This window comes from Lissotriton helveticus, chromosome 7 (assembly GCF_964261635.1).
Source record: "Lissotriton helveticus chromosome 7, aLisHel1.1, whole genome shotgun sequence".
Classification (NCBI taxonomy): Eukaryota; Metazoa; Chordata; class Amphibia; order Caudata; family Salamandridae; genus Lissotriton; species Lissotriton helveticus.
The window spans coordinates 1034314043-1034334885 of NC_136068.1; the positions used below are offsets into that span (position 1 = coordinate 1034314043).

General features: G+C 45.3%; 1 protein-coding gene across 3 annotated transcripts in view; it reads left to right on the forward strand.

The window, feature by feature from the left end:
* NOTUM (notum, palmitoleoyl-protein carboxylesterase) overlaps nucleotides 1-20254 on the forward strand; it is a 155273-nt gene extending 135019 nt beyond the window's left edge. For all 3 annotated transcript variants that reach the window (XM_078653789.1, XM_078653790.1, XM_078653791.1), the window contains exon 11: nucleotides 15710-20254. In XM_078653789.1, the coding sequence (XP_078509915.1) occupies nucleotides 15710-16016 (307 nt within the window). In that variant the 3' untranslated portion in view covers nucleotides 16017-20254. The remainder of the gene's footprint in view (nucleotides 1-15709) is intronic.
* The last annotated feature ends 589 nt before the right edge of the window (nucleotides 20255-20843 follow it).

Here is a 20843-nt window from a genome sequence, read left to right on the forward strand (position 1 = left end):
GATTTCTTATTAGATACGTTTGAACAATCACAAAGGTCTGTTCAAATTCTGCCTACGATTAAAGGGGTTATCAAACATGCTCCAGAAGTATTTATAGATCCTGTACGTGCTAGGATTCTAAACCCCAGAATTGAGAAAAAGTACATGCCTGCTCCTGGGATCCTGCCTACATTAAAGGAAAGCTACCCTTAGATTCCCTAGTTGTATCAAATGCTAGAAAAAGAGCAAACTCGCAGACATCAGGTGAAGCACCACCCCCTGATAACGAATCTAAGGTGATAGATGCTTCAGGCAAAAGGATAGTGGTACAAGCTAGCAACACATGGCGTATAGCTAACACACAAGCCCTCCTTGCAAGATATGACAGGGCTCACTATGATCAGTTCGAGACACTACTACAACATCTACCTTACCAATATAAGGCACAGGCAAATGACCTTATACAAGAAGGCAAGTTAATTTCAAATGCCTCAATCAAGTGCGCATTTGACGTAACAGACACTGCATCTAGAGCTGTAAACACTAGTGTACTACTTAGATATCATGCGTGGCTACGCATTTCAGGATTTAAGCAGGAACATCAATTGTTTGGACCAGAGGTAGATGCAGCACTTGCGAAAATGAAGAAAGACACTGATACAGCCAAATCTATGGGAGCTTTGCAATCCACACAAGCTAGAGGCTCCTTTCGTCGCTCCTTCTATACAGGAGGCTCCAAACAGACTGGAGCAGACAAAACAGCTTCCTTCAAACCCAATACACAGACATCCTTCAGTAAAGGATATTTTAGAGGAGGTTATAGAGGCAACAACAATAAAGGAGGTAACAACAATAATCAGACCTCTTCCACCACAAAACAGTGACTTCCCTCTGCTCCCCCAACAGCACTCCACTCCTGTGGGGGGCAGACTAACACAGTTCCTACCTTTCTGGAATTCTATAACAGACAGGTGGGTAAGACAAATTATCCAGTATGGCTACTGCCTCGAACTTACAGCTACCCCTCCACACATACCTCCCAGGCAGCGTCCAATGTCCGCAGAACATCTTCCGCTACTTAAACAAGAAGTCCTATCAATTCTTCGAAAGGATGCAATAGAAATAGTTCCTTTACAACATCAAGGAACAGGGGTTTACTCGCTGTATTTTCTAATACCCAAAAAGGACGGGACACTAAGACCAATTCTCGACCTCAGGCCTCTCAATCACTATATACACTCAGATCATTTTCATATGATCACTTTACAACAAGTGCTCCCATTGCTGCAACAAGGCGACCTCCTTACAACACTAGATCTAAAGGACGCCTACTTCCACATTCCTATACATCCTTCTCACAGGAAGTATCTGAGGTTTGTACTAGAAGGACAGCATTATCAATTCAAAGTCCTTCCATTCGGGGTAACAACTGCACCAGGAGTGTTCACAAAGTGCCTAGCAGTAGTAGCAGCACATCTCAGAAGACAACAGATACATGTCTTCCCATATCTAGACGATTGGCTCATAAAAGCCAAGTCATTCAATCAGTGTGTCCAACACACATCTCAGACAATTCAAACATTGCACGACTTAGGGTTCACAATCAACGACACCAAGTCGCACCTACAGCCCTCTCATATACATCAATATTTAGGGGCTACAATAAACACGTCTACATCTCTAGCGTATCCCAGTCCAGCAAGGATACAGAGCATTCAAGCCTTAGTCCCAAAGTTTCAACATCAACACTCTCTCCCCCTGCCAGAGTGTTCCGAGACTAATAGGCATGATGGCATCTTGCATCTTTATTGTACCATATGCAAGATTGCAAATGTGTCCATTACAGGAATGTCTAGCACAACAGTGGAATCCGGCTCAAGGACAACTAACAGACCTGGTGTTGGTGGACAGCCGCACACATCGCTCTCTGCAGAGGTGGAACACCAAAAACTTGACAAAAGGGTGGCCGTTCCTCGAACCCGTTCCACAAATAGTACTTACAGCAGACGCATCTCTCACAGGATGAGGAGCCCATCTCCTACATCATACAACTCAAGGGCAATGGTCCATTCAACAAAGATCGTTCCATATCAATCACCTAGAGCTACTAGCAATATTCTTAGCGCTCAAAACTTTACAAGTACAAGTACAAAACAAAGCTGTCTTAATTTGGACGGACAACATGACAGCCATGTACTATATTTATAAACAACACAACAAACCGGGGGTCTCAAATGCCAATATTGTGGCAGGCCAATCACACTCTCTCTAAGGTAAAGTGTTGCCTATATCGCAGAGAAAAGCCACAACACAAGGAACTCTAAACCAAAGAACAAAACACTACACGTGATATGTGGTAAAGATCCGCCTTATACACAGTCTTGATAACCATCAACTTCTCGTGGTGATCAATATTATCATTTGGTCAACCAGCTAAGGGAATGGTGTATCTCTTGATCATAGAGAACACCATTCCAGAAGTACTGGGCTGGATCATACCCACATTCACTCTGAGAAACGTAGTGAACAACTACTTAGTTGACCACCGAGAAGATAAGAAAGGAAGAGAAGCAGTGCAAAACACAAAAAACTGTGAGGTGGTGAATTAAAATAGGGTGGTGTGCCCCAAGATAAAGGACCTTTTATTAAAGATGCGGGCACATCCCCTAACTAAACACCGGACAGTTCAAAATGCAGTTTAAACAAATAACTGCCAAAAAAGGGCTGACATGTTTCAGCCAGACGGGCTAAAAATCCCTAGGCTTTCTTCAGGGCCTCTGCTCTCATAATTTGCTACTTCATACACAGTGCTAATTAGTGAACATATGACAAACATTAAACAAAATACTTGCTGTTATTCATGAAAGTAATAACATGAGAAAGTTGGAATAAATACAACCAGTAGAAATCGGATCCTCCGCATCAAGGAATGCAGATGGCAGCCAGCTTGACCGGGGACTGGACCTCACCTCACCTGGACCGTGCTCAGGATGTGGATGCTCCGCTCTGTCCGTCGGTACCTCGAGACTTCTCTGAGCAATGTACTATATACAAAAACAGGGGGGAAACACTCTCTACAGCTGTCCTAGCTTGCACAGAACATTTGGAAATGGGCCATTACACAAAACATATATCTGTTAGCAGAACACCTTCCAGGAGTTCACAATCAGGTAGGAGATCTGTTAAGTCGACAGACACCAACAAATTCACGAATGGGAACTACATCCGCAAGTTCTTCTACCATTCTTTCACAAGTGGGGTCATTCAGACAAAGATCTGTTCGCCACACACAAACGCAAAATACCCAACCTTCGCCGCCAGGTTTCCACACCCGCTGTCCAAGTGCAATGCGATATGGATGAACTGGTCAGGCAGATTTGCGTACGCTTTTCCGCCACTACCACTAATACCACTAATAGTGCGCAAGCTACGACAAAAGTCGCTCAAACTGATTTTAGTAGCTCCCACATGGGCACGCTAACCGTGGTATACAACACTGCTAGAACTATCCCTAGTTCCACACCAAAAACTACGTCTGACACCATCCCTGCTAACGCAGAACCATGGAGACATCAGACATCCAGACCCAAGCAAACTGAATCTGGCGATCTGGCTCCTGAGGTCTTAGAGTTTGGTTATCTTAACCTACCACCAGACTGTATGAATATCATTAAAGAAGACAGGAGACCTACTACTAGAGCTTGTTATGCTGCTAAATGGAAAATATTTGGCATTTACTGCAACAATAACCAAATTGATCCCCTAGAGGCTTCCATCCAAAATATAATTTGCTACCTTCTACATTTACAAAGATGTAACTTGGCATATTCATCTATACACCTACATCTGGCAGCAATTGCAGCATATTTACAAAATAGACAACATATGTCTTTATTTAAAGTGCCTGCTATTAAAGCATTTATGGAAGGATTAAAAAGAATCATTCCTCCCAGGTTACCACCCTCTCCAGTGTGGAACCTAAACATTGTTTTTACAAGGCTCATGGGACCACCTTTTGAACCTCTACACAAATGTGAACTGCAATTCCTCACATGGAAAACAGCTTTTCTAGTAGCTATTACCTCTCTTAGGAGAGTTAGTGAGATTCAAGCTTTCACTATACAAGAACCTTTTTTACAATTACACCGTAATAAAGTAGTTCTCAGAACAAATCCTAAATTCCTTCCAAAAGTCATTACTCCGTTTCATTTAAACCAATCTGTAGAGTTACCGGTATTTTTCCAAAACCCAGACTCTGTAGCAGAAAGAGCTCTACACACCCTAGACGTTAAAAGAGCTCTTCACTATTATATAGATAGGACCAAATCCTTTCGCAAAACAAAGCAACTGTTTGTAGCTTTCTCTCCACCACGTAAGGGCAACCCCATCTCTAAAGCTGGAATTGCAAGGTGGATTGTAAAATGTATACAAATATGCTATCAAAAAGAAAAACGTACATTAACAGTTCCTCCTAGAGCGCACTCCACACGCAAACTAGGAGCCTCCATGGCTTTCTTAGGGAACATTCCCCTAGAAGACATCTGCAAGGCAGCAACATGGTCTACAACACACACCTTCACTAAACACTACTGTGTTGATGTGCAAGCCAAGCAGCAAGCTGCAGTAGGCCAAGCTGTCCTAAAAACTCTCTTTCAAACCATGCAATGGATACACGTGACCACCGCTAGGGGAGACACTGCTGCACAATCGATGCAAAGTGTAGAATCTGCAGCTCATATTCCTCGAACGGAAAATGCTACTTACCAGTATGCATCTGTTCTTGGCATGTAGAGCTGCAGAGTTCTACATGCCATCCTGCCTCCCCGGGACCTGTATCTGTTCCAGTTTCATCTTAATTAGATATACACATGGACATCCCTTCTTTATTTCTACTAACTCCATCATTTCCCATCATGGCGAAAAACAATCTAAGGATGGAGCCAATGCCCATGCACACTATCGTCCAAGGGAGGAGTCACCTATCTCGTGACTACAAAAGACTTCTTCCAAGACGACAACATCATGCAATCATCCGAGCCCAACACCAGGTGGCGATCAAATGCAAAGTGTAGAACTCTGCAGCTCTACATGCCAAGAACAGATGCATACTGGTAAGTAGCATTTTCCTTTTTTTTTTTTTTTTTGCATGAAGTGTAGGCAGCAGTTGTAAACATGCTTTTATAAGCGAAAACCTCTTTGAGCCAGTAGTGGACAATTCACTGCAAAGACGGAAAAGGGCAGTGAAACAGAAAAGGCAAGGGGTGCCTTACAATTCAGAGAAGCCTTTCGAGGAGTATCAGCACCTATAAGAAGTGTGCCTCCTAGAGGTGGATTATAACCTGTCACCCCTCCCTCCCCCTCCTAATGTGTGCTCCACGCTGCAACCTACCTCTCAAAGTGTTCTTTCACAGTGGCAATACGTAAGTATGCCAAGGCAGCCCATTCGAGAAATAGCCAGAGAAGGAGACCATTCCAAGAAAAGCAGGGCACTCGAGCACGTCCCTTGTTACACCACTCTCCAAACCAACACTCACAGGGGACCGAATCTGAGGTTTTCTCCAGAAATGGAAAACCATCATTTGAGGTAAATGGACTATTATTCAAAGCAGCTATTGTAGAGAACTTTTTTGAATTCCTACAAGATATCAGGTCAAAGCAAAAACTTGCAACAAGTAAGAGATGATGTGTCTGCGGCAAGAGATCAAGGACCGTCTAAGCAAACCTATATAACGGAAATAAGTGAAAGGGTCCGAAAAAGAAAAATACCAATGGGTCTACTCTAATGCAGTTCATTATGGACAAGGTACACTACCAGTTCAGGGTAGTGTGCCTCAAGATAAAATCTGCATCAAGGGTTTTCACAATGTGTCTCGCTGTAGTTGTGACAAACTTGCAGAGATAGGGAATACACGTTTATTCTTGCCGGGACGCCTAGCTATAAATTCTTTAGGTTCTGCCAGGAGAGCATAAACAATGTTATGGAGACACTCCATAGATTGGTGTTTTTCTTAAACCTGGAGAAATCGTCCTCAGTACCAAAGAGATAACATACTTTTTAGGGGTAAGGCTAACCTCCATGGAGGTGAAAGCCTTCCCAGTTACTGAGAGAAACCTGGCACTTACTGATAAAGCTCTCCTTTGCTAGAAAAGGTAACCACTGACTGTGAGGATGGTGGGGAAACTAATGGCCATGATGCAATCATCCATTTCCTAATAGCCTGCACAAGATTACATAGGAGAACACTCTAGGAGCGATGCCGATGGTCACATAGGCAACCAGGTGTTGGGAGGATCTAGTAGTTTTCACAGAGAAGGCACAAAGAGATACAGTGAAGAACAACCCATTGAGCATGTATTTCAAACAACCAGCTCCCTCTGTAACCATCGCAACCGATGCATCTAACACGTTGTGGGCCCACATGGGGAAGCTAAACATGGGAGGCCTATGGAGCATAGAAGAATGAGTGAAACACATAAATATAATGGAGCTGAAGATATCTTCTTGGCCCTTGAGGCCTTGCACACACATATCTGGGGAGAACAGTCAAAGTTCAGACAAGCAACACAACCACATTTGTACCTCTGAAAATTGGGGAAGAAGGTTGCACACACTATACCAGCTAGCTCAGGACATATGGAAGAGGGCCATTTGGAGAACAAGAACACTAGCAGGTGTGAACTGAGCAGGATTCCCAAAACGGAGGCAGACACGCTAAGGAGGCAAGTAAGTGCCTAACACTAGTGGGAGCTAAAACAATAAATATTAGAGAGAAGATGAGGCAAACTACAGCTAGACCTATTTGCAACACAGGGGAAAGCAAAATGGCAAATTGTTGTATTTAGGGACCCCATCACCTGTGTGGGAATGCCTTGCTGATACACAGGGAAAATTGTGTACACCTTTCTCTGAATCCTGATGATACCAGTGCTGTTGGAGAGAGGCAGACAAATGACCCTGACAGCAATCCTGATCGCACAGCAGTGGGCCAGGAAAACTTGATTCACTCATCTTGTGGAAATGGCATAAGACAGATTGGCAAGACTAATAGTTAATCAGGACTAGGTAACAATCCAAGAGGGGAAGGTATATCACCTGGAGATGGAAATCCTCCACCTAGGAGCATGGTACCCGAGAACCTAGAGTGCGGACTCCCAAGGCTTCCACAGAGAATCTTGGAAGTCCTAAGAGAAGCAAGAAGGCTCACTATGTGAAAATGCCACCCTGAAAAATGGAGCACTTTCATACACTGTTGCGATAGGGTGGAACTCGGGGAAAGTTGGACATAGGACGCTACAGTGATTGAGTACCTTACCCACCTGCGATATAAGGGCCTACGCATATGGTACACCTCACAGCCATAATGGCCTATAAATAGGAGTTGTAGGAAGAAGTTTCTTGACCACACCATTGATCAACCGATTCCTAGAAGGGGGGACTAAAACAAGGTCTGTACCCATACCACTGCAGAACATAAACCTAGTGCTAACACAGCTCATGAAGTCTCCTTTCAGGCCTATGCATAAGGCAAGGCTCAATGGTATAACACAACATAGCCATTCGGATTATAATCCCATTCCTGCAGAGAGTTTGTGAGTTGCAAGCAGTCACAACACAACGTCCTTACTTGCATATACGTAAGGGCTGGATTTCGAGAGAAAACTAGTACCCTGGACCAGGTGTTTGATTTTCAGTTATCTGAAGTACTCTAAGAAAAGATCACCTCTATGTGGCCTTCATGGATTTGAAGGCCACGTTTGATTTAGTTCCTAAGAAAGGCCAGTGGGATGTCTTGAAACAATATAATATCCCTAAAGACCTCTTAATAATCTTTATTGATCATACACTTGCACCTTTGCTCAAGTGAGGTTGAACAACTAAGAAGACTTTACAAACAGAATTCCCATAGACTGTGGTGTTACAGAAGGTGGGTATTAGCCCCTATCCTCTTCAGTTTATATATTAAAGGTCTGGTGGAATGGTTGAATAGGTGCCAACATGATGTACCTAAATTAGCAAACTTCCACATTCCTGTGCTAATGTCTGCTGAAAAAACCCTACTCCAATCACATACCCCCTTTGGTCTCCAAGTATTGTTGGAAGAATTTTTTTTAAAACGTGAAATGAGAGGTCTCGAAATAAAAGCAGGAAAAAACAAATTTATGGCCCTAAACCCTTTCTGTGCATTTATGGTTTAAATCTTGTATTGATATTTTCAAGCATACCAAGCGAATACAGCAGCTAATATAAGACTTTGAGGCATACAAACGTCTGAAAGCGAGACTGGCTGTATGCCATGCTGCGACTGGTACATAAACAACCCAAAAAAGGAAGAAAGAAAAACAAGAGAAAAAAAACGGCCACGAGCGAATTCCCCCCAACTCCCACCGCCTCGTCCCCACTCACCCATATGCGATGTCTGCACCCATGTGTGTGCATAAATGCGATAATTTCTCTGTGGGTCACTCCTGTTAGGGTACCTCTGAGAGGCATAAAAGTCTGAGTTATTTGGGGCATGTTAACTCATGAAATTCGTGAGACAGTAGCAACACATAAAGGTTCCATACCTCCTGGAATTCGTCTCCCTTCCCTGCTAATGTCATGGAGATTTTCTCCATTCCTAAAATGTGCCATATTCTGTGCAACCAGTTTGTGTATGTAGGGATATTCCCTGTGCTCCAAAGGGCTAGGATGGCCTGTGCTGCCGCTCCCAGCACCATACCAATCTGTCGGCCGCAAATGGATTTCAGAGGGTATGTTAATGGGTTTGGGAGGCCCAGCAGTACGTAAGTTGGAAACCGTGGAAGCTGCGTGTCCAAGTGTTTATCTATATCATCAATAACCTGTATCCAATATTTCTGAATTTGTGGACTGTCCCAAAGAATGTGAATTAGGGACCCTTTGTTTCCACAGCCCCGCCAGCAGCTGTCACTATGTGAAGGCTTGGTTTTATTTATTTGGACTGGTATGTAATACCAGTGTGATGTGATCTAAGTGAGTGTCTCAGTAAGGGCCATACTACGTGCTCCCAACGCACCCTCCCAGCGTGGAAGGTGTGAGTCTGTGTTTGAAGCAAGATCCTATATAACTCTGAGATCATGCCTTTATCAGACGATTTGGCCAAGAGCCATCTTTCATACTGAGTCAAGCGACGTTGTGCTTTGGCACAGTTGGGAGGAATGCAGGATCCAATGTCTCAGTTAAAGATAGTGAAATTGTTTCATTTCAGGGAGCCCAAAGCCCTCCTGTAGTTGGGGGAATCAGAGCAGGCACTCTGAGTCCTGTGGAGCTGCATTCCGATGCCCTCCAAGTTGTGAAATCCGCTGCTGTAGATCCCGGGGTGAAGTCCCGGGTTCTCGACCGGGGGAGACAGCGGGGACGGATGTGTAGTCAGACCCATTCTGGTGCTAACACTGTCCCAGACTGACATTGTTGTTCAGGTTATTGGGGACAGGTACAGACTCCAAGACCTGTGTGTTTTGGGGAGGAATGGGATCTTTCAGAGAGCTGGACCTGCCACCACTCTATCCTAGAAGAGCCAGTTATTCACAGCTGCGCAGCTTTAAAATATAGTTGCAGATCCGGGATTCCCAGCCCTCCGGCGGGGAGATAGCTCAAGGAGTGCTTCATACGCGGCTTCCGTCCCTGCCAGATGAGCTGCGCAAATTCTGATTGGAGTTTAGCAATCGTACCCTGAGGGGGAAAGTGGGGCATGGTCTGGAAGAGATACAATATCTTGGGGAGGGGCGTCATCTTGCAGGCCGCTATCCGTCCCAACCAAGAAATTCGATGGTGTTTCCACCTCCTCAGGTCATTTTGTATTTGTTGGAAAAGTGCCCTTTAATTGCTGTCTATTGTCACTTGAATTGTGCTGGCTAGTTGTACCCCCAGATACGGAATAGTCTCTGGGGCCCAAGGCACTAGGAATTGGGACGCGAGGAGGTCCACTGTACCCCGAGGCACCGAGAGGTTGACTGCTTGGGATTTACTGATGTTGATTTGAAACCCAGAGACTGCCCGAAAGCCTTCAGCTCCCCTATAAAGGCCGGTAGCGAAGTAATCTGATTCACCAGGGATACCAGGTCAGCATAGAGACTGATGGAAAGCCTATCTCCACCCAATGGAAGGCCGACAATGTCCGGGTGATCTCGGATCCTCTGGGCCATGGGTTCCATATACAAAGCGAATAATAAGGGCGAAAGCGGACAGCCCTGGAGGTGCCTCTTTGTGTGGAAAGGGGGGTTGAGGTGAAGCCATTAATCCGGACCGACTCTGAAGGGGCTAGGTAGCAATTTAGGATGAGAGTTCTGCATTTTTCTCGGAACCCGAAGTGTGTCAGTACCTGATCGAGGTACGGCCAATGGACCTCGTCGAACGCCTTCTCGGCGTCGACAGCTAAGAGCATATATTCCCTCTGAAACCTATTTGCCTTGTCACTAATATGCAAGCCTCTCTTTGTATTATTGCTGGCCTGTCTAGGGGGAATGAAACCTGCTTGGTCAGGGCCTACTAGGTAGGGGAGGCATTCGTTGATTCTGTGGGCTATGATACTCGTGTATAATTTGAGGTTGATGTTTAAGAGGGAAATCGGCCGATAAGAGCTGCAGCGTTGTATGTCCTTGCCAGGCTTAGGGAGGTCTATTTTAGAGGCTTGAAGCATGCCAGGCAGGATCACCCCAGGCTCTGAAAAAGAATGATAGAGTTTTGTAAGAACAGGGGATAGAGTTGAGCAAAAGGTTCTATAAAAGGCAGCTGAGATCCCATCTGGACCCGGCGACTTCGCAGGTTTAAGGCACGCTATCGCGAAGATAACTCCTCGATGCTAATATCCTCGTCGAGGGACTCTGCCTGATCTGGGATGAGAGGCGAGGTCTTGGCCCCCTTCAGATATTGGGATCCGGCCTCACTGTCTAGGCATTGGGAGTCATAAAGCTGCTCATAAAAGTCCTTGAAAGGTTTCGCTATGTCTGGGCTGTCCATGACCAGGTTCCCTGCAGGGGAATAAATCTCAGTTATTCCCTGTTCTTGTCATTTAGCCCGGAGGATATTAGCCAGGCGTCGGCCACACTTACCTCCCCCGATATAATATGAGTGGCGGAGGGCTGAGTATTCTGCCCTATCTGTGTCTAGAGCTGCTAATTGTGTGTGCATGTTGGACAGCTGGCGCCAGACCTGTGGTGCTCCCGTGCATATGCGTTAGAGTTCCCTGGTTTGCCCGGTGAGGTCCTCCCTTTTTTTCCTGCGCATCTTATTGTCTGCTGACGAAATAGCAATGAATTCCTCTCTAATGACAGCCTTAAGTGCTCCCTATAGTGTCGCTGGTGAAGTTCCGGGGGTATCATTATGTGTGAGATAGTATTCAAGTGCGTGCTAGATTTGGTTCTTGACCGCCTTGCGGAGTAGCATTGAATCCAGCAACTGCCAGTACTTGGGGGAGAGCAATCGGGGGAAGAGAAAGTGAGAGTGTGACTGCTCCGTGGTCGGACAGCACCGCAGTGTGTATATCAACGTCTTGTGTGAGTGGGAGAATTTGCTTGGTGCCTAAAAAATAGGCCAGCCTGGCATAAGTTTTATGGGCATTAGAGTAGTACGAGTCCCCTTGTAAGAGGTGGGTTTCTTGCAGTAGGTAGATATCTGCTCGGGAGGCCTCAAGGTAATAAAGTATCGTCTGCCTTTTGATTGGGTTGTTATCGCATGCACATTAAGTGTTAAATTGCTAAGAGTATTTCTTCTCATGTGGGCAATGACCTGGTGCCTGCTCCATCTAACCCCGCCTCTCTACCTCCCCCATGCCCCCGGGAACCCAGGAAGCTATACAGAGCTTGGTGTCAGCACAGTGTATGAAGGTAGCGCTACCCCTGTATGGGTGAGTGTGGACCTCAACAAATTCCCTTTTCAAATTAACAAACAACAACAATGAGAAAAAATAGAAATACATTCTTTCTTCTAGTCCTGTGGAATAACAAAACCACATGGTAGGGCCAAGGGGGTGATGTAGTGTGGTCAGTGGCTCGACGACCTTCCCCCCGACCGCCGCCCCACTCTTATCTGTGCATCATGCAAAAGTTGAGTCCGGGTTGAAGGGGTAGCGGGTTTAGCCAATGTGGAAGGGATAGCGTCAAAAGCTGCCTGCCGTCCCTTAGCAAACTCTTCCGGGTTTGGCTGTGCTAATGCACTGCGTCATCCCACTCTCTGCCAGCCGCTTTTCATTGCTCTTTGTGAGGTAGGTAGTGTGTCTTCGGACCGCTGCTTCGCCGGAGGATCTATTCCCAGTACGCGGCATGTCTCTGCCAGTGAACGAAGTTGGAGGAGTTTTCCCTCCAAGTGGAAAATTAAGTGAAAGGGATGGCCCCCTGAGTAGGATATGCCCAGGTTGCGGAGCTGTGCTGTCGCCGGGCCGAATGATCGGAGTTTTGATTATTTGGGCGTGACACGATCAGACAAATTGTTGCGTAAGCCTCAACTTGAAACAAGCCAATCCGTGATGCAACATCGATTGTCAGTCATAAAGTATAGCTGTGCTTCCAGTAGGGCACTTTCCCCAGTACTAGACATTTATAGAGTTGCGCTGGGTCTGAATTTGGAGATACAGTGATACTAGCCCCCTAGTACATACGGAAAATAAATTCCTACGGTCTCTGCTGAACTTACCAAGTAGTACCCCGATGTTACTGTTGAGATGTAACCTGGATTTACAGAGGGTTGATCATACTGATCATTTAAGGATCATAAAATATTGGATCAGAGTCTGGTCCTCCCCATACAGGATGGTGCTGAAAGAGTTGATTGCACTCGACAAGAACAGACCTAAGTCTTAGCTAAAGATGGTAAATGATCTTTGTAGTCGTTTACCTTTGTTTGAAATGTGGGATAGTAACATGGCTACTCAGATTAAGAGGATCCCCTGAGAGCACATCGTAATTGAAACTTGGCGGGGTGCCTGACCGGAGGGTGTGATAGTGGGGTTCTTAATCCAAATATGCCTTCCAGAATATGAGCCTTACATGGATAGAATAACCCCCCTCACCCCCACCCCCATAAAGCCAAAACTTATATTTTCGCTTTAGAAATGGTACCCTCCCCGTTAACTCTGTGACTGCAAAATAGAAAGGGGTTAATGGTTTAGCAGAGGAGTTATTTTATGTTATAAGCGTTTTGTATCGGGCACAATTACTCAAGAGTATCCTGGCGCGCAAAGTTACCGAATCCTGGCAGGGCAAAGAAGTTTAAGCTGGAAGGTTAAAGAAGAAGGTTTTGAGTTGTTTTTTAAGTAACCTAAAGTCGTGAATGTTGCATAAATCCAGGGGAAGGGAATTCCATGCTTTAGCTGTTTTCACAGAAAGGGACTGACTGCCAAGCCGTATTCTCCGAAATCTAGGAATCACCAGCCGGCGTTGTGAGGCTGAGCGAAGCGCCCTGCTTGGAGCATATAACGCAAAGCGCTTCGTCAAGTACAATGGACCCTGGCCGTGCAGGGCTCTGTGGGCCAGAGTGAGAGCTTTAAATTGCACTCTGTATACTACAGGGAGCCAGTGCAGATCGCGAAGGTGCTGTCTTATGCTTGATCTTCTGGAGATGTTGAACAGAAGTCTGGCCGCGGCATTCTGTATGGTCTGAAGTTTTTTAACCAGTGCCTTTTCTGACCATCAGTTAAGGAAACTGAGGCCCACTTTAAATTTTTTGCCCTAAGTATACACCACCTTGCTCAAAGTGGATCATGCTGATATGCCGACTTCCGGGATTAAATCATTGCGCTGTGACACAATGCATTCTTAGATCTGATGCACGTAAACAAATAGTGTTTGCATTTTCAAAGTATTTAAATTTGGCCTGGTACTTAAGGGCAAACTGTTCCATTTATAGTCAACAGATTGATTAATCTTATTGATGTGGCACATGGGGCTAATACTGTGACGTCTGCGTCCCATGTGAAATTCAATGTTCCTTGTCTCTTAACAATTGTTAATCTCATATTGATGTAGCATCCACGTAGGCTTCCTTCAAGCTATTCATATCACAGAATCTATTAAGAGTATTTCATTATGTAATATTTCGTACTAGCTTCTGATTCAATATTGTTGTCTTATCCAGGGGTGCTTTTAATCCTATTATATCATCTATTTTACGATGGTCTGTAGTTTTCAAAAGTTTTGTTAGTAATGTTTACATTTGTCTTCTGGATATTGTATTGTGAGTCCTGTAGTATAAATTACGAAAACAAGGACTAGATACTGAATGCACTAATGTATGGTGCTTGAATTGAGACTATTCAGAAAAGTACATCCATCTTTGAGTATCTTTTTTGTTTTTTATTCCCCTTCCTACGGATGATTGGTAAGCAAACAGCTACTTCCCTGGTTTCCCACAGACTTAGATATGTGGGTTGTCAAGTGGGCAGGCGACAGTGGTGGGAAGGTTTACATCGGCCTGATGGCACACGCCCAAGCCTTCTCTGAGATAAAGTGCGCCTCCTATACCTTCCAGTTTGTGAGATGCTGCAGGCTGGGCTAGGCAGGCCAGAGTGGTGGGAGTCTGACCATAGACAAGCAGACAAGCAGGCAGACACCTCCATGACTTAATAGGGAAGTATGTTTCTCACTACTTATATATACACTTCTAGGACCAACCACTAGATTGTAAGATAATACAAAACATGTGAATCTAAAAAAAGCTTCAAGCTTCAAAACTATTGTTACAAGAATGTAACTAGTTTCTCAGTGGCGTCGGGGAGAACTTTTTAAAGAGGAAATGCCAGTGAGGGGGTGACCTCCCTGTACGTCTATGCTGTCTCCATAGCCAGTCTTACAAAGACTGGTAAGATGATAGCAGTCACTCTCTCTATAAGGGTTGCGTTTTGAGTGACCATCATCACCTCCTAGCCAAGCCCTGTGGTCTCAGTCTTTGGGATGCTTGATTGTCAAGCACACAAACTGTACAACTGTAGGAAAACGGCATAGGGCATGACGGCATAGAGCATGCCCTCACAAGTAAGTCGACATTACCAGGCTTTTATATTAAATACATGTGTGAATAGCAATGCATGATTTGAGTGCAAGTTATAATTAGTTCAGTGGTTTCCAGTTTTTATACGTTAGTTTTTATCTCATTATTAACACCTACCTATAACGTCAAATTACCTTTTTTTTTTTCTGTGAATTGCTGTTGTTTTAACAAATGAAGCTCTTATTTTCATCGCTAACTAGAACTTCACTATAATCGTTGGTTTTTTACGGTGACATATATATAGTACAAGACACACACACATCCCTCCCTCTTCTGCTGTTGCTTTTGAGTACAACTATTAAATAAACAGTGGAAATTTTGATAGAGAATAGAGAGCATATTAATTTAGATAAGCTATCGAGCTGGGAAGCGGGAGTTAAAGGTAATGAACTTCTCCCTCCCCTGCTCTTTACTCGCTCTGTCGTCTTCTTTTTTTTTCTACTTGCCTCTCTCCTATTTGTCTCTCTCCTCTCCTCTCCTCATCTCATCTTAATCTACTTATCTTTGCTCCTTCTCTCCCCAACGCATCACTGTCCGGTCCTCCTTGCTAAGTTATTAGTTCCTCTCTACATTTCTTTGCGAATCTCGGTGGTTCTTGCGCTGTGCCTCTCTCTTCCCTACTTCGTCTATGCACCTCCTCCACTCATGAGCTTTCTTGTCCATGTATCTCTTCCCCCTTTTCAATGTCATCCTTTGGTGGTCACTAATCTGTACTCCTTGCTTTGGCAGCCACTGGATGGATATTCAGGTGAAGGGCACATCTCTGCCACGGGCTCTACATTGCTGGGACCGGAGTCTCCACGACAGCAACAAAAATGGAAGAACACCCTTGAAGGGGTGCCCCACGCATCTGGTGGATAGCTGCCCCTGGCCCCATTGTAACCCCTCATGCCCCACCATCCGGGACCAGTTCACGGGGCAGGAGATGAATGCTGTCCAGTTCCTGATGCACCTGGGCTTTGATGTGCAGAAGATGGCCCAGCAGCAGGGCATGGAGCCCAACAAACTCCTGGGCATGCTGAGCAGCGGCAGCTAAGGAGGACACCGGGGGACTGGGAGCACTGAGGAGGATGCACCAGGGAAGGAGTGCTCCTGGAATGGGGGTAGGGCATGGAGTCAAAGCTCCTGATCTTTCTGAATAATTACAGCTGGAGGATAGAGTTATCCAGTGTATGCATCAGGTAGGAGTCCCTGAGGACTGGGACACTCAGGGAGGCGAGCAGGACACGGAGCCCTAGAAGCTTCTTGCTCCTGTGAATGCTGAGCACAACCAATAAAGTGGGTAGGGATTAGACTGATCCAAGGCACTCAAAGGAAGATGGATAAGGGCTCCAAGTGTGGGTGGCATGGATTTTAACTCAACAACCTCCTGCATCTGTCGGGGTTTAGGTGCCAGGGGCTGGGGTTACTGATGGGGCCACTGGGCTGTAGGGAATGGGATCATGGCTTGGACCCAATTAAGATCCTGGGCGTGCTGAGCTGTGGCTGCTGAGGGAGGAGGTAGTGGTGGGTTGGTTGGAAGGCACCCAATCTGTCCAGGAAAGGTGTTGGGGCACAAGTAAGTGACCAAGGGAAAGGAAATCGGGTACAAAGTAGAAAAGATTAGCTGACGAGGCAGTGTCTACGAGGAACTGACCAATGTCGGCAATGGGGAGAACACCATCCAACACAGGCCTGGAAAGGTGGCACCCTAGGAGGGGATTGAAGGAGCAGCAAGGACAACATAAACAGGGAATAAGGTGCAGGGGCACCTAGTACAAGGGTATTTAGTGTTGGGCCAGTAACATTAGTGGTGAGGGAGTACCAAAGAGATGGTACTGGAAACTATACGCACCTAAGCAGTTTTTCTTCTTATGGAACATCGATGTACCCCAGCCTGCGTAACTTTGACATCTGGAGCTTCCATTTTCCGTCCATGCTCCAACTCCTTAAGACTTATGGGAACCGATGCATCTTCTGCCTGAAGCTTGGCCCTGTTAAAACCCAGAGCTCCCTTTTATTTACCCCGATCTCCCTCTGCGCCTCCAGCACAGTGTTCATTGATTAGACCAGGGTTGATATCCCTTGGGTGCAGTTCAACACGTGGTGAGGTGAACTCTGTACAACACCAGCTCCATTCTTTGGCTAGCAATTCAGAACAGTCTTGAAAACTGCTTTTTTTTCTTCCAGATTTTGTTCTTTGCCCATGGTTTGCCAGATAAACCACACTGCAGACACTGGTCTGCTTTATGAAGGCTTGGCACTGTTCTACCATTCCTCCACAAGTCCATGCCTCTATTAAGAACATGCTGCTTTCAGTTCAGATCGAAAACTAGAACCTACAAATCTGAAAATTTGAGTTAAAAAACGTCACAATCAAACATCCATAACAAATATTTCTTCAAAGCCTCTCTCAAAAACAAACTCTTTGGAAAGTCATCTACTTTTGGCTATTTCTTTATCCAAAATTATATAGAAAACTGCAGTTGCCTTACCAAGTCCAACTGTTCATCCTAGATTGCATGAACATGTACCACTAAGCAATAGCCAACTGTCCAGTTATGTCTAAACTTAAGACTTGGAACTCCCCATGCTAATGTCCAGTTCTTAAGGTAAGACTGGCACGAAAACCTTTCATCCGCAAACCTTTTATCCATGGATGCCCTGAAAGTCTTGCAGTCAGTCAAGCATGGCATGCTTCAGTCAAAATGTGCATGGACACTTTAGGAATCTTTAGCCAAACCATCAGCCACGATAATGTTGTAAGAACTTACCCAGCTCTGGCCAGTTCTTCACCCAGCATAATAATGAAAATGTGCCACTTGGTAATCCAAGTCGTATATTTCAGCTATGGTTACATTGTACATGTGGCATGCACCCAACTATGTACAATTCTGTAGCCAACAAAATGATGTGAACAATTGCCAAGTACGGGTCAATTCTTCAAACCGAAACAGGAACACATGCAGCTTCTTCAGAAAAGCCTAACCTCCCACCCGTGGTAACCAAGAGAATGTTGAACTCGTCCAAATATGGCCAAGCCAAGAAAACCTTAGAAAAACTTGTCTAGGAATGGCAAGCCAAGAATGCAGTGAAAACGTCGTATCACGCAACTGTGGCCAACTCTTCAACCAACATTACTGTTAAAAGGTTGCACGTCCACAGTGATGGCCAACCCTTCATTTTAAAATGCAGCGAAAACATGACACTTAATCGCGCTTTTACCATGATTACCAAGATATTTTGGTACTGGGCAAACCGTGTTTGACTACACAAAAAATTACTATTTAAGTCTCCCCACCACACTGTGGAAAGACAATGTTCGTCCTGCCGTGTACTATATCTTCTACAAGAATAACATGAAAGTGTGACACTCTTCCCACCACGGGCAACTTTTCACCAAAGATTATCATGAATATGGAGCACTTGCTCACGCATGACCAAGACTGTCACAAAAACCATAACGTCATGCATGAAGGAACGGTGCTCAGCCAGTCATGGTCAACTTCTCATCCAAGCCTTCAGCCACCTTCAAGCACCTTGATGTGCTGGACTCCTCACTTCACCAAAACCTTGCACCTTGAAGTTTATAGTTCCACATTAATAAGTATACTAGAACAGAGCCCTTTCTTCACAGACTCCTTACCTTCACGGAAAGCACTGGATTTGTTTGCGTTGACAAGAGAAGAGAGCTTCCTATTTCCCCACTTCCCAAGTACTATCCTCCATCCCAGGTAGTGACAGACTGAAAGAGACCCGTCAAGGGCTTCCTGCGTCCAGCCTGACTATGGGTTTCTTTTATAGAGTGTTTTCTAACTACTAAAATCTAAGTAAGAAATATATGAAAAAGTATATTATTTTGTAACATATTTTTTTAAAGAATGAAGGACGTGCCGCCCGTGCTCTGCTGCTGCCACGGCGACATGATTTTATTTATTTTGTTATTGTGCAAATTGTATTTATATGTAAATGTAAAGACTGCCTCATCTGAGAGGCAGCATGCTGCGCCATGACACCTCTCACACTAAGTGTAGTCTCCCACCACTGCTTACCGCTCCCTGTCTCTCTCATAGACCTTCTTTCACTCTGGTTACCTTTTCCCTGACCGCCCTTCATACCTTCAGCCCTGTTCCCTCCTCTTCTACCTCTTGCGCCCCCTGTCCCTACCATGCTGCCCCATCTGCTTCCCTTTGTCCTCCGCTACTACCATTCACTGGGCATCTCTGTATCCTCCCTCTGCTGCTCCTCACCCTTCCAACTTTTATTCTTGATCACCCCCTTTTTGCTCTGACTCTTCTTATACTGTCCCACATACTGCCCCACATACTGCTGTCACTTACTGCCCCTCCCGTTCACCCACCCACTTGCCCTCAGCTCTGTACATCAACTCCTACCCCATGCCCTACTTTGCTGACCCTTGCTATCTGCCTATCGTGCCCATCCCTGCTCTTTGCCCCTGGGTTGCCCTCCTCATCTTCACTACACCTTATTATCCCTTAAGCCATATGTATTTCCCAGATTGCCTCATTTCTGCCACTTTCTGCCACTTTCCGTCACTTTCCGTCACACACTAGCCCTTTAGCTTCCTCTGTTGTCCCTCACTCTACGCAGTTCCCATCTTACTTACCATGCTACCTTTCTCACCAATTATCTTCCCCTCTTGCTCCTCCCATGATAAAATTGTGACCTTACTTCACCTGCTGCGTTTCCTCTTTTACCTTCCTTCTGACCACTACCCTGCTGCGTTTAATCCTTCCTTTCTTCGTGCCAGCGTGTCTTCCCCATACTCCTTTTTCCAGCTCCTTACTCCTTTGCTGCTCCAAGCCATCCCTTTTTGCTGCTGATCCTCCTCAAGCCTCTTGTCCTCCAGCTACGTTGTCTCTTTCACCACAGCCACCAATCCATCCCTCAGTGGTCATCACAGCCCCCTACTGCTCCCTGACCTCCCCGTTTGACCTTAGTAGCTCTTGCTGCCTCTAGTCAGCCCTATCCTATCCTAATGCCAATGGCCCTTCGTTGCTGCTCACGCTCCCACAGCTCACCCTTGCTTCTTTTCTAGACATGGTAAGGACCCGTGGTCCATATGAAGACTGTCTCTCCCATCATGTGGAGGAACTGATATTACTGACGAATGTATATAACAGTGTGTTACATGCTACAAAATAAAATTATATGTTCAGTGCTTACTGTATAAAACCAGAGAGAGGTGGCATTTCCTTTCAGGAAGTCCTTTCTGTGTAGACTTGAAACCCGTGGCCTTAATTTCATAAACGGCATGCATGCCATTGGTCAAGATACATTGTTTTCGGATTTTTGATTGATTGCTGCATAAGAAACGGTTTTCCATCTAAGTCCTGACTGGGCTGCACCCTGCTGTCCGGTGCTTTGGGACACTGACCTGTGTACTGTGTGCCTCTGGTCATGTTAGTATGGGCGTTGCTGCTGATGTCTTTGTTATCGCAGTCTTGCTATGGAGGACTTAGGACTGGAGAACAGTCCCTTAATCTGTACTCTGCAGGTAGATCTTACGGCTTAGGCCCACTGGTCACAACCCTTTATACAGCAGTAGGACTTTGCAAGGTATTGTTTGCTTATACTGTTCCAATCACCCCACCACTATACAACAATACTGAATATAACACACTAGTTTCAGATTTGGCGACGATCAAGATAATTCCTGTCTCACTAGTGTTCCTGAACAACCAATAGAATATGGGGAAATGTCACTGACACACCAGTATATGGAGCTGAACGACTAACAAAGCAGCCATAACTGTTCTATTTTGTCCCTGCTCTGTTCATAGCTGGAGGGACGGGGTGTCTCGAACGTTTCCCTTTTAAGAGTATTGTGAAGGGCCTCTTGATCGGGCTCTTTCTCCCAGGC